Below are 13,458 nucleotides of genomic sequence, written 5' to 3' on the forward strand. Positions count from 1 at the left end.
AAAAGGGAGTCTGAAAGAACTGATCACAGAGGGCTGATGTGCTCTTCGGTAGAGCACGCTGTTTAGGAGTTGTAGTCGCTAAAGCCGCTGCTCGTCGCTGCTGCGGTCACCACACGCCGCTGCTGCCAGTGATGTTGAGTGACATGTGCCGCACCCACAGGTGCGCCTTAACGTTGAGAAACCCACGTAGGGTCTCACGCGCTGAGTTTTGAATGGAGCAAGGAGATCTAGCCAGATCTTCAAATTTGGGTTATGTTTGTGCAAAACGTTCCAGATCTGAAATCGGCTAAGAAGTTGCCAATTTCTTCCACCCACGAAGCCATCAAGGCTTTGATACCACTTTGTAGAGATGAATACACCTCGCAAATAACCACAAGAATAGATCATTAGGGCAGAGAAAATAGCAAAACAATAAGTAAAAATAAATGAACAACAAGTTGGAAAAATAAAAACAGCAAACTCCCTTTCGACGCTTGGCAATGGAGAAGAAGAATGTGGATTTTCAAGGCTCAGCGTTGATCAGTTCAACACCCACAAAAGATAACCAAGAATCGGTTCCAAGCACCGCATTCAATCAATACCCAAAACGGCCTCAAACACAAAACCCACAATCGAGAATCGCACACCCACACAAGGACGAAGAAACCCTACCAAGGAGAACCCTCTTCTCACTCTCGGCTCTCTCTCTCTCTTCTCGCATTCTCTTCTGTTCGGTGCCCCTTATTTCCACAAAATATCAATACAAATAACCTCCCAAGAACCAGATAGAGATCTCCAAGGATGAGGATAACCATCGGGTTATCCGATAGATTAAGATAAGGTAGGAGGAACAAACCTGCATGAAATTGGTCAAAGGAAGAAATCCAAGCCTCTGTTGGAATCGGGAGAACAAACGCCTTCAACAAAAATGAAGAAAGCTAGGTCAAACAAGGATATATATATGTGGGCTTTGTGATAAGGTATTATGGGCTATGGACAAATGGGCTTGGTCATTGGGTTTGAGCAGCTGGGCCAAACCCAACTTTCCTCAAACCTAAAGTAAATGTGCTTGGGCCATCTTCTTGTTGAGTCACGTATTTGTGGGACTGGATCTCTCAATATAACTATCAATTCTGAGCCGAGGCCTATGATAGATAACTTACCTGACCAAAACATCATCACCTTGGACTTGTTGGGTATTACACCTCAACAAGTGGCATCTCATGTTTGTTGGATATGTTACCTACTCTATAACATCTATCACAGATTTTAAAAAGGTTACAGGCATACTTAATTAAAAGGACTAAGCTAATAAAAGCCTAATTACAACACTTTTGTAGCAATCTTATTCCCAAAAAAGTGACCACCATAATCAAAGGCATGACAATGCATCAAAATATCATTATATTCTTCACTAGGCATACATCTCCTAAGCATTTGATCATTACAAATTCTGAACAAGTAAGGTTTATCCCAAATATAATACTAAACATTGTGCAAGAATTTCTTCTTTTGATAAGCATTCAAATTAGGGGGACAGACTTTACTTACAATAAAGTTAACAAACTCAGCATACCAAGCCCAAACTTCGACGAAGCAATAGGACTCACCATAAACTAGCTTGGTTAGATGAATTTGTCAGCTTGGTTCGCACATCAACTACCCACGCTTCTACTTCTAAGTTATTAGGTAATAGTTTTCTTCAAACAATTTTATACAGCAAAATATATATATGGACTCATCCACTTGTGGTTAACTAATAACCTCAAAAATTATGCTACGATAAAATCATTATTGGAATTTTTTTTTGAAATAATAAAAAAATGCCAAACATGCCCTTAAGGCCAAAATACCTTTTAAACCAAAAACGAGAAACCTTAATTTCTCAAATAAAAAATCCTAGATGAAATTGCTATCCCCTTCATGCCTTCATCGTCCATGGCTTGGTCATCTCCGCCATCGCTAGCCATTTCCTTCATCTTCGCCTCTCATTGTTGTAGTCAGAGTTGTAGGCGTCACCATCGTTGTCGCTGGGGAAGGTTAAAAAAAAAAACGTGACATAGTGATGTACTTTGGCATTGGAAATGGTGGATGTAGGCAGTTGGTTGAAGGCAAAGAGTTGCATCAATCATCCTCACTAAGAAGATGTTCAACATTTCTAATACTAGAAAAGGTAGTGGAAAGCCAAGAAAATGGTCGGTCGTAGGTGGATATCTTCACGAAGAAGATGAACAACGACAGATGTGACACCATTGGCTTCTCCCACTAGCCTTTCGCAACCATCGACTTCTCTCACCACCAACTGCATTCGGTCAGTCTCTACTATTTCTTCTCTGTGTTTTCATACATACGATCAAATACTTGTTAAAAAGAAAAAAACATATTCCCTTTCACATACATACACATTGAATCCTTTTTGTACAAACGTATATACATATACCCACTATACATTTATACTTTCATATAGTATGAACAAATTTACATATGTATACTAGTATGTATGTGTATATGTATACTACATTCATGTATACATATGTATTACTTGACACATACACACATGTGGATACTTAACAAGAAAAAGACCTTTAAGTTCTAAAAGTGTAGCAATGGATTCAATGCCAAGTCTTAGTGTAAATCACTGAAGGAAATACACTATGAACCACAATCCTATTTACTGTAAGTATTTGTTCTTTCATTTTGAAGAGAAAAAGACTACGTTCTCTTTACTATTTTCAACTCGTTTTGACTTTTTAATTTTTTTAAAACATTGAAAATACGTTTATTTTGTTATTTTCAAAAACAAGAAAAAAATTTGTAAAGGAAAACCAAAAGGTGTTTTTAGCCAAAACACGTTGAAAACACCAAAACGCGGAAAACACTCATTCCTCCCCCTAATCTCGCACACAGTAACATCTCTCGTGTTTCTCCTCTCTTATCTTCATTCTCAAGGCTTGGCCGTCGATCGCGACCGCCATCGTCATCACTGTTGCGAGCCACTATTGACCCCATTGATTATGTCTCATCTCTTATCTCTTATCTCTTATCTTATCTCTCTTCTCTGTTGGTTTTTGGGTATGTTGGTTGATGGGGATAAGTGTGTCGGGTGGTTGGATCTGATTGCTAGAAACCACTGGCCATAGTGGTCGGTGGCGACTGGTAGTGCGTTTATGTGGGTATAGGTTTGGCTAAAAGTTTAACCATAGATGTATGGAGATTTGACCGTTGGATATTGTTGATTTTTTCATATGTTGGTTGATGGGGATGAGGGTGTCGGGTGGTTGCTTTTGATTGCCGGAAACTACCGACCATGGTGGCCAGTAGCAACCGACAGTCTGTTTTTCAGTTTTGGCTAAAAATTAAAAATAAATCTATGAAAATTCTGCTGTTAAATCTAGCCAATTTTTGTGTATGTTAACTCACTTGATCTGACGTTTCTAATGGTAGGTTCTGATCGTGTGAATTTTCAATCGGAGTTGGTCGCCGACGATGAAAAAGATGTAGGGTGCAGAAGAGAATAGAAGAAGAAAAGAGAAAAAAGAAAAAGAAAAAAAAGAGGAAAAAAAATTATTTTTAAAATTTAAAAAACGTAGTATATCTATATTATAATTAAAAATATAGACTAACATATAGTATATTATTAAATATTACACATATTATGTATAATAATATTTAATATAAATTATCACTCAGATGTGAGTAATTCATTAATTAAATTTATTATTTTATTTTAATAATAGAATTTCATTAAAAAGAGTTAATTTTATTATTTAATAATCAAATTCATTGAATAAAATATCATAAAATAATTTTTCTCAAAATTCTAAAATAAACACGTTTTATAGTTTTTTGTTTTAAAAAATAATTTTTTTTAAAATAACAAAAAATATATTTTTAGTTTTTTGAAAATAAACTATCAAAATAGAAAAATAAAAATGAATTTAAAATTTAAAATTAAAAATTAAAAACGTAAATAGAATATAGCCTAAATCTTTTGATAAGAGAGTTTTTTGTATGCACACTTTAATCACTTTGCATGGTTATATTTATAATTGCCCAACAATTAAAAAGGTGCAACTGTTCTCAATGACTATAACTACTCAAAGATGTGCACTCATTATAAATAGCTGCATCTCGGTTATAGTATTATATATATATATATATTACACTATTATATATATAATAGTGTATTATATATATATAATAGTGTAATTGATAAAATTAGATTCGAGTCAACCTCTCATTTAGGTTTGGCCCAAATCAAATATTAATAATCTTATTATTATTTTATCTCAATATTATTCATGATGTTATTTTATTTTCTCCACTTTTCAAGTGATTTGCGGTGAATCTTGTATAAGGTGTTCAAAATTATATTAGTCGTGTGGATTTATTGCTATTTTTTTTAGAAATTTTTATTTTCTGAACATAAGAAAGTTTTTTTTTTTTAATAAAATTGACATCATCTCTTATTTGGAAGTCTCGTTAGGAAGTCAATTTTTTTAATAAAAATAATAAATATATATAAATAATATATCGTGACGTGACGGGAGCGTGAACACGTTGTTGTTCACTGTTTAGAAATCTAAACTCGTTCGCTCTTTGATTTTGATTCTCTCTCTCTCTCTCTCTCTCTCTCTCCCTTGCCTGTCTTTGTCTTCAAGCTCGAGTCGCCGCATGGCTATGCCCAGACCAAGGCCTGGCCGATCGACCGCTCTTCGCGACTCGGATGACCCTCGACTCACCGAGTCCGAGAAGTTAGAGGGCCCTGGAAGCTGGGACGCCCTCGAATGGACCAAGATCGAGGTACTTGAACGAATTCCCCCTACATCTTCTTTTCCTTTTCCTTTCTAGGGTTTTCAAATTTGACTGTCTGAACCCAACAATGTTCGCGACTGATTTATTTGTTTGCTTCTACGACACCGCAGTCTGTTTCGAGGTCTGTTCCTGAAGGCGTGTTGGAGTTCTTGCTTGAATCTGAACGAGTCATAGCTCAGGTACTTTTTGATGTCAATTCTGCTTATCTTTCAGTTTTGTTCTCGGAATGCATCGCGGTGCAATTTGGTTTTAGAATCTTCGTGAATTTCAAATAATTCAAGCGAAGGGGGTTGGGTTGGGTGGAGGATTCTGATGAATGCGTCTTAATTCTACTACTGCGGTATGATTTCTTTGGTGAAGATGAAAAAGTTCTTGACATTTCTAATTCTTTTGGCTAGATTTTCTGAATAATATGAATATTGTAAAAAAGGACATTCCCAGAGCATGAGGTTCTGCTTTGTACGTAGCATTTTCTTTCCTTTTTGAAAATATGCTATTTTAACATTTCAAGACCGTGACCGTTTAATCTCAAAAGAGTAACTTTACCGTTTCTACCAAGCCTTGCCCTCAAATAATGTGAATTTTTCTTATTTAGTAATTTGCCACAGTTTCTAATATTTGCTGAATTGGAATCTGTATCTTTGTTTCTTCATCGAAATCGCCAATGGGTTCTTCACCATTTCTTTGAATTTGCTTTAGCCCAGAGAGTAGAGTTTTTTGATGTGAAAATATAGTAACAATGGGCAAGGACGGTCACTCATGACGATCTTCATGCAAATTTCACCAATCTAGTGGGTAAATTGACAGTATTTAGGGTGGCTTGCTAACTCACCTTCAAAGAAATATTTAAATATTTTTAATGCATGAATATGTGTGTGTTTTTTTTAACTGCTAGTATTTTATTCAATGATGAATCATGGTGGTAGAATGATAAGCCCAGTTTGCAATTGGAAATCCATGAATGCTAGCTGAGGTCAAGTTAATGGACCATTGTAGATCAAAGTCGACTAAAATTAACATGTTGATTTCAAGAATATGTCTGTTCAAGCAAACCCTTTTGGTCCTATTTAATGTGGGCCATTCTTTTTTCCACCATTACCAATTATTTCTGTATTACTGGTAAATATTAATGCACATACAATGTTGAATTTTCTGTTTACTTCACGAGATTAATGATTCACATTTTGCCTTTCCGCGCTAGCTTGTTCTAGATTTTTGTTTCACTTCTTTCTTGATGGTATTTAAAAGTCAAGCTCGGTCTGGGAGCCTTTTTCAGAAAATTACTTCTTCATGTTCCTCTGTTGTTTTTTGGCACAAGAGATCAGAAGCGATGATAACCACCCTGGTGACTACTCCATTTTTTAGCCTCTACCAATCACACGAATTCCCTGGGCTATCACTCTCTGTACATTCTTTTTTCTGCCTTTTTCCCCTTGTAAAGATGATGTGGGAAACTTAAATGAGAAAGCATTAAATGGTTGAAACTTTTGGGCAACTTTCTATGTTTGTTGATCTTAGCATGATGTTGGGGACTTTTCATTACTTTCCAAGTTGTCTAGTTTTTCTCTATTGACAATTTAATACAGGTAAGTCAGTTCATAAAACAATTTTTTTCACTTGTTTGTTTTATTCTTCCCCTCTGCCTAGTGGGATTAAGGCTTACTGTTGTTCTTGTTGTTTTGATTGTTTTATTCTTCCTATTTCTTTGTTTGGCTACTGATATGTCATGATATAGCTAGACTTTGTGGTTCCTCAATTTTGGTTCCAGGGATATGGTGTGGTTCTGGTTAACACTGACGAGGCAGGTACCTTATTTGTGACCAATTATCGTCTTCTATTTCTGGTAAGTTCTGCATGCCATAGTATCTACCACTGCCCCTCTTCTTTTCTGGAAGCCAATTATTTATTCCTAATAAGTGATTACTTTCTTCAAGAGTGAGGGATCCAGAAATGTTATCTCTCTTGGCACTATTCCACTGGCTACAATAGAGAAGTTCAACAAAATTGTAAGTCTGTTCCTTGTTTCTTCTTTTCCTTATACTGTAATCTTTTTATCCATGTTCATGATGCAGGATTTTCATTCTTCAAAAATCCAATGCCCTCTGAAAGAATAAGAATTAGCCTTTTGGTACTAGTGAGTTAGAATGAGTGTTTTGGGAATTATTTAGGGTCTAAGAGGTGCTCTTAAATTTTTTAGTGTGGTTAGTAGAACAGTGCAGAATGTAAGTTTGGTCCTCTGATTGGGTAAATGGAGTTCATACATTTTGTCATACTGACTACTATAATAATATGTAGTTTTTCTTAAACTATATGCATACTCAAGGGAGTATTCAAGTAAAGTTGAGCGTGATACTCAGATAATGAAGATCAAAGTTTGTTTATTAAAAAGAAAGGAGGCCAAATTTTGTTATCGTCATGGGGTACTTGATTGAGAAATCTTAATTTCTAATTCATTTAACTGACACTAAGTACTTGGCCAAGCCCTGGGGCAATGTACTAATGTGATTCTTTTGAGAAGAGAACTTTGTGGTGATGCTATACTGGCCCCTCTCTCTGTCTCTCTCTCTCCATATGTGTGTGTGTGCATGCTTGTTTCCTGTCTATATGTTAGGTTCCTAAAGTTGAGCTAGGGTTTAGAAGGAATTTTGAGGGAGGAGAACAGATTGGACGGAGGAAACAAAACAGAACGAGGGAGAGACAGAGGTGGTGAGGGAGAACAGAGGAGATTGAGAGAGAATTCTAGAGGGGAAAAGACTGAATTTCAATTATCAATTTCCACAACAACCCCTATGTACATCTCCGGTAGCTTTATATAGCTACTTCCTTTAGGTTGGCGGTAAGTTGGTTACAGTTACAGTGTAAACCAAAACAGAGAACACAAACAAACAGAAAATACCTACTAGATTTACTATTTTATACTTGGGGTCCTAACACTATCTTTGGTTTTAAAGAGAAATTGCATCATGGTCATTTATATGTGCATACTAGAGAGTAGAAAGAGGACTTTGTTGCACTATGTTCATATTGGACAAACTTAAGTCGCAAAAACACATGCACTGGATGTCACATGTAAACTGTGCTTTGTGAAGTATCCTCTCTCTCTCTCTCTCTCTCTCTCTCTCTCTATACATATATAAGAAATTCTAGGGGTTGCACATGTTATGCATGCACCATATATATACATATATTGGAATTGGAGACATTCCTGCTATTTTTGTAGGTCACTGTGTTTTCTGTGATCTACTTGATACCTAAGATGGTCTTTGAAGTCTTGCTAAGAATTGATGCACTCCTTTTTTTCCTTTACCGGAATGAAATTTATTCAATTATCAACTTCTCATCCTTCAATTCACTTGACCTCTATTATTTGTTTTTCTTCGTATATGAATTAAATCTTTATATTTGGTCATTGCTTGGCTGTAGGTTATGAAGCCACAATCAGCCCCTCGACAGTCTGAGAAGAATCCATCACGGCGACTTCTCCAGATTATAGGTATATTATTCAACAAATTGCTCTGGGGAGTTTCTTGTATCTCAGTTTATTTAATGACACTGTTTCAATAATGTTAGGATTTTATTGTTTGAGGTCAAATAGAATTGTTACTGTCTGGTATTTGTAAACTTTTGGAGTATAAGTGTCTAATGTAAATCTAGCTTTTTGATTTTTTACATGGTAAAGGTGTTGAAACTGATGCCAATATGGGAGTCAGTACCTTTTTTGTGGTTTAAATGCTAAAAATACTGATATTCCTTTTTATATTTTTTTGCACTCCAGTTGTGCCTCGCTTCCCCTTCCCCCCTCCCTTTTTATTTATATTGGAGAACTTCTACCAGCACACTTTGTCATCTAGTACAAGCCAGTTTTGGATTTGCTCCACCCACACAACAATCTTATCTGTTAAGCTCAAGCGATTTGTGCCATGTGAGATTCAAACATGAGATCCTTGTAGGTAACACCAGCATGCAATCACCTGCAAATTATGCATATTAGTTAAGCTCAGCTGTTTATGACCTTTGGGAATGAACCTTTAGGCCTGCAGGCTAGTAATAGAAACCTTCTTAACATTTGGGCCACTTGAACGGATTTTGTTCCCTGCTACTTATAAGCAACAATTAGTTAATGTGTTGAAAGTTATAATGCTTCGTGTTGTGGGTGGGATTTTAGTGGGTCTGCTATTCACACAAATTTTGGAGTTGTGCAATCAGGCAAGGATTGGTTGGTCCATATCCCTGGCTAAAATTTGTGTCCTGTTCCATCTTGATTTGGGAATACATAAGCTTTTTCATCTTGATTTTGGAATACATAAGCTTTTCCTTTTTCACATTAGGAAGTTGTGTTTAAGTGACTTTAACTGTGCAAAGATCACATGAAAATTTTCCTCTTGTATTGTTGAGAAGTAATTAATGGAAACCCTGCAGGTGCAGTTGGAAAAAGTGAGAGATGTTCTCATGACAAAGGCTGTCAGAAAACCATCAAAGGGACAATTCTCACATTGGCGTATAGAAACAAAGGGAAAAAAATGAACAAAGTCTCTGATGGAAAAACCATTGGATTGGCTATTAGGGTTTTGAAGGGTCAAGAATTGCATGAGCAGAAGCTATGGGTCCTCTCCCATGGTTTGACCATGAGCACACTTTAAAAGAGAGAAGGTATAGTGGAAATGAGAGTGGTTAAGATGAGGTGAAGAATGAATGAGGGATTCTCTTATCTAACACTATCCCCCACTGACACGCAATACGTGCTTTTCTGTTCACATTGTATATTACTATTGATCTGTTGTGTGCGTGAGTGGCTTTGGGCCAGCCAGCTATAATTTATAGTAACCTTCAGCTTAACTGTAGCCTTTCCAAGGAATGAGAAGTGGGTTAGAATCAAACTGAACCAAGAAGTTTGAGTTTGGCTTGATATTTGTCATGTACCTAGGGTTTAACCTAGGGTTTGGATTGGAATTTGGAAGAATCTGAGAGAATTAGGACCAAGAACAGAGTGGATTGAAGGAGAATTGAACAAGAGTGGGGAGATAATAGATAGAAATGAGGGGGAGTTGCAGATAGAACAGAGAAAGGGAGAGATTAGAGAGAAAGCAAAGGGAAATGGGAGGGAATTGATGAGAGGGAAGCTAAAATTCAATTATCATTCAAACATATCCTATGAATAGTCTTCAATAGCTTTATATAGCTATTATACAGAAAATAACAAACTAACAAAAAAATACAACTAGAGAAAAATACAAGTAAAATGTAAAATAGGCTAATTGTTGTTTTAGCCCTAGTAAGACCCTTGGGTCCTGACATTTCCCCCGCTTTAAAACTTTCCTTATCCCCCAAGAAATGCCAAATCGATGTCACGGATGGACCGTGACAGGGTCAGCCTTCTAATAATGATTGAATTAGGAGGCTTAAGAACAAAACAAGAACAGAGAGAGAGAGAAGGAGAAGAAGACGATAATGAGAGAGAGAGAGAGAGAGGGAAAGATTCGTGTAGAGAGAAATTCTGAATTCAATTCATTGATGCCCCCCAAGATAGCCTTAGAGAGAATATATACTCAGCCGTGGGAGGATAGGTCCGCTGTAGCAGATCCTATTCCCTCATTCTGTTGCAACCAACCTTTTTGTCTTTTCCTAGCCACTACACGTGGGACCTAGAGGCTAACTAATCCTCAACAGAAAATGACAGGAAGGAAAGCTAACAAATTACGGCAGAAAGGAAATAACCAAGAATTACAGCAATAAAGAAATTAAAGATAGGTAAACTGGATTCTTCTCATGACAGTCAAGCCTTAGGGAAGAAGAACTGAGAGGAAGACTAGAAATGGAGGGAGGATTTGAAAGGAGGGAGAATTGAGAGAGAAAAGAGAGGGAAAGAGAAATTTAGAGGGAAAAATAAACTTTGTATTACTTTCAAACATGCCCCTCTTCCTCTTCGCTTAGTCTCTTTACAGGCTTCTTTTCAATTATAATGTCTAACTAAAATGTACAATCGTTTCTAGCACTAACTGAAAGGAACAAAACATCTTAGGTATTACAAGCATAATGACTAGGTTACCCTTGGGGTTGTGACAATTCCCCCGCCTTAAGAAAGTTCTTGTCCTTAAGAACTTGCAGTGACGGGCTACGGCTTAACCAATCCCTACTTTCACTACTTCTTGTTCCCTCTCTCTTTCTTTCTCCCATGCTCTTCTTCATTGAGGAGTTGAAGTGTAGCAGTGTTTGCAACCTTTGAATGTTCTTCCTTTTCTTCAGTCCTTTCTTCGAATTCAGTAACCTATATAGAATGCAATGGTGACTCTTGAGTCCCTTTCTATAATAATTTCTGCAAATTCTTCCCGGTGATCACCTTGCAGTCATCGGTTTCTTCTTGGAGAACAACCTCTTCGTCTTCTTCTTATTCTTCTTTTTCATCTAGTCCTTCCATGTTTAGTAGCAATCTTCTACATTTGTGGCCTGGACGGAATTTGTCTCCGTTTTATAGCATGATCCTAGTTGCCTCCTATGTTCTGGCATAGAATTTTTGATTGCCTTAAGGTTAGAGTAAACCTCAGGATTTCCTTCCAATTGCCGAGTGGTGAGAGGATTATTACTCGGTAGGATTTTGTGTTTTTTAAAGATTGCTTCGAGAGCAAGTTCTTTTAACCTTGCCTTCTCTGTCGCTTATCTCACTGTAGCAGGCATCAGCATCTTGACCATGGACCTTAGTTCACCCTTGAGGCCACTGATAAAGCTTGACACAAAATATTGCTCCATGAGGGATGGTTGGGAGCTCCATATTAGAGCCCCTAGCTCCTCAAACTTCCCTTGATAGTTAGCCACCGATCCTTCCTACTTCAACTTGTTAAATTCCTCAATTACAGCTGCTATATTTCTCTCCAAAATGTTTGCACAGTTCCTTAGCAAAATCAATCCACTTGGTTTTAGTCCCTCTAGACTTGGTCCACCTTGGTACCAAAAATTAGTCTTATCATTCAGATAGGCTGTTGCCAAGTTAATACTCTGGTTTTCAGCCACATTGTATAATTGGAAAAAACACTCACACCGATGGATCCATCACCTCGGCTTTGATTCGTTAAACAATGGTATATCTAACCTTAGCATAGGAGTGTAATTGGAAGTATGAGGGGTTAATTCCCTTACCTAACCTCCTAAACCTCCTTGCTCCTTGTGTGGCATCTCCTCCGTCCTTGTCACTCCTTGTGGCCTTGGGAGGATGCCCTGATCGGACAAGCCTGGATTGAAGACTGCCTGAGGAGGAAATTCTAATGGTAATCGGAACTGAGGGAGTGATGACAACATATTGAACGTGCTATAAATCCTTTGGCCATACTGCTCCATCGTCTCCTGATGCTTCTCCAATTCTTGCTGCATACTCTCTTGTGTGGCTGTTAGATCCTCACGCATGCTCTCTCTGATCGCAGCCATATCCTTCCTACTTTGGGTGACCGCCTCGTGTGTTTGAGTCATTCCGAACTCCAACGCCTCCATCCTTGATTCCAATTGCCTCAACCTCGTTCCTTCTGCCATAGTTTCGAATTTCGATTTTGGTTTGCTTGTACGTATTGCCTCTAATCATAGTTGAAAGTCGCTTAGCTTCGCTTCGCCTTCACACTTCAAATTGAAATTGCCAAAATTCTCAACCGAGAATCGTTGGCTTGTTCCACCTTTCAGAATTGCAACAGTCGAGGATTGGTCGACTTTGCTTCAATTGTGGTCCTTCAAATCTACTCGCGATCATGACGGATTCAACGGTTGCTCCCTGACCTGCTTCTCCTTTGCGCCTTCCTTACTTCGTCGAAATCATGTTGCCATCGTCGTGATTCAACAATCGCCTCCTAGCCGATGCCTTCTTCTCACACGAACACCATCCAATGGTCGGAGGACCCTCAACTTTGATGTCACTCCTTGAGTTCACCTAGATGGCCGGAATTGCTATTTCATATCTCGCACCTAACTACCAAGGATTGCTGGAATCACCACTGATAATTGTCGGAATTCACTTGGCCTTGCGTTGCTACCAATTCTCCTGAGTTTTTACCAAAATTGTAGGACTCACAACCAAGAAGTGTTGGCTCTGATACCAAAATGTCAAGTCTCAGGGTTGAGACTTGGATAGTTTTCGGAATTAAAGAAGAACCGAAAGAAAGAATAGAAATGGAGGATTTGAAAGGAGGGAGAATTGAGAGGGAGAAAAGAGAGGGAAAGAGAAAATTAGAGGGACAAAGAAACTTTGTATTACTTTCTAACATGCTCCTCATCCTCTCCGCTTAGCCTCTTTATAGGCTTCTTTTTAGTTATAATGTGTAACTAAAATGTACAATTGTTTTCGGCACTAACTAAAAGGAACAACATAGCTTAGGTATTACAAGCGTAATGACTAGGTTACCCCTAGGGTTGTGACACTCCATAGCTTTCGATATGCATTTTCCTTCTCTTCCATAGCTTGGGTGGAGAAATTTTGAGAAACCTCTGTATACATAACAAATTTGCAGTAGCTCTCATCTACACTTTGACTAGAACACAACCAGAATCAATCACTCTCTGTTGGTCATAGTGAGCAGCTGAAACTTGCAGAGTGTTGTACTCACCAACTTTCCCCATCAGAGCTCCTTCGATGTGGGCTGGTTTGAGTCCATAGGATTGGCTAATCGTGACCCGAACTTCCTTTAATGT

At 37.7% G+C, this 13,458-nt stretch overlaps 2 protein-coding genes across 2 annotated transcripts in view; both read left to right on the forward strand.

The window, feature by feature from the left end:
* The first annotated feature begins 677 nt into the window (after nt 1–677).
* The window catches only part of LOC127806465 (pyruvate kinase 1, cytosolic-like), an 89,235-nt gene continuing 76,454 nt past the window's right edge, over nt 678–13,458 (forward strand). The window contains exon 1 of the mRNA XM_052343776.1: nt 678–690. The gene's annotated coding sequence lies outside the window, so the exon portion shown is untranslated. The remainder of the gene's footprint in view (nt 691–13,458) is intronic.
* LOC127806464 (phosphatidylinositol-3-phosphatase myotubularin-1-like) overlaps nt 4,566–13,458 on the forward strand; it is a 72,010-nt gene continuing 63,117 nt past the window's right edge. Inside the window, exons 1-5 of the mRNA XM_052343774.1 lie at nt 4,566–4,782; nt 4,905–4,973; nt 6,563–6,637; nt 6,729–6,800; nt 8,218–8,287. Of these exons, the coding sequence (XP_052199734.1) occupies nt 4,654–4,782; nt 4,905–4,973; nt 6,563–6,637; nt 6,729–6,800; nt 8,218–8,287 (415 nt within the window). The 5' untranslated portion in view covers nt 4,566–4,653. The remainder of the gene's footprint in view (nt 4,783–4,904; nt 4,974–6,562; nt 6,638–6,728; nt 6,801–8,217; nt 8,288–13,458) is intronic.

The sequence above is a fragment of the Diospyros lotus genome, chromosome 7, assembly GCF_014633365.1.
Source record: "Diospyros lotus cultivar Yz01 chromosome 7, ASM1463336v1, whole genome shotgun sequence".
NCBI lineage: Eukaryota > Viridiplantae > Streptophyta > Magnoliopsida > Ericales > Ebenaceae > Diospyros > Diospyros lotus.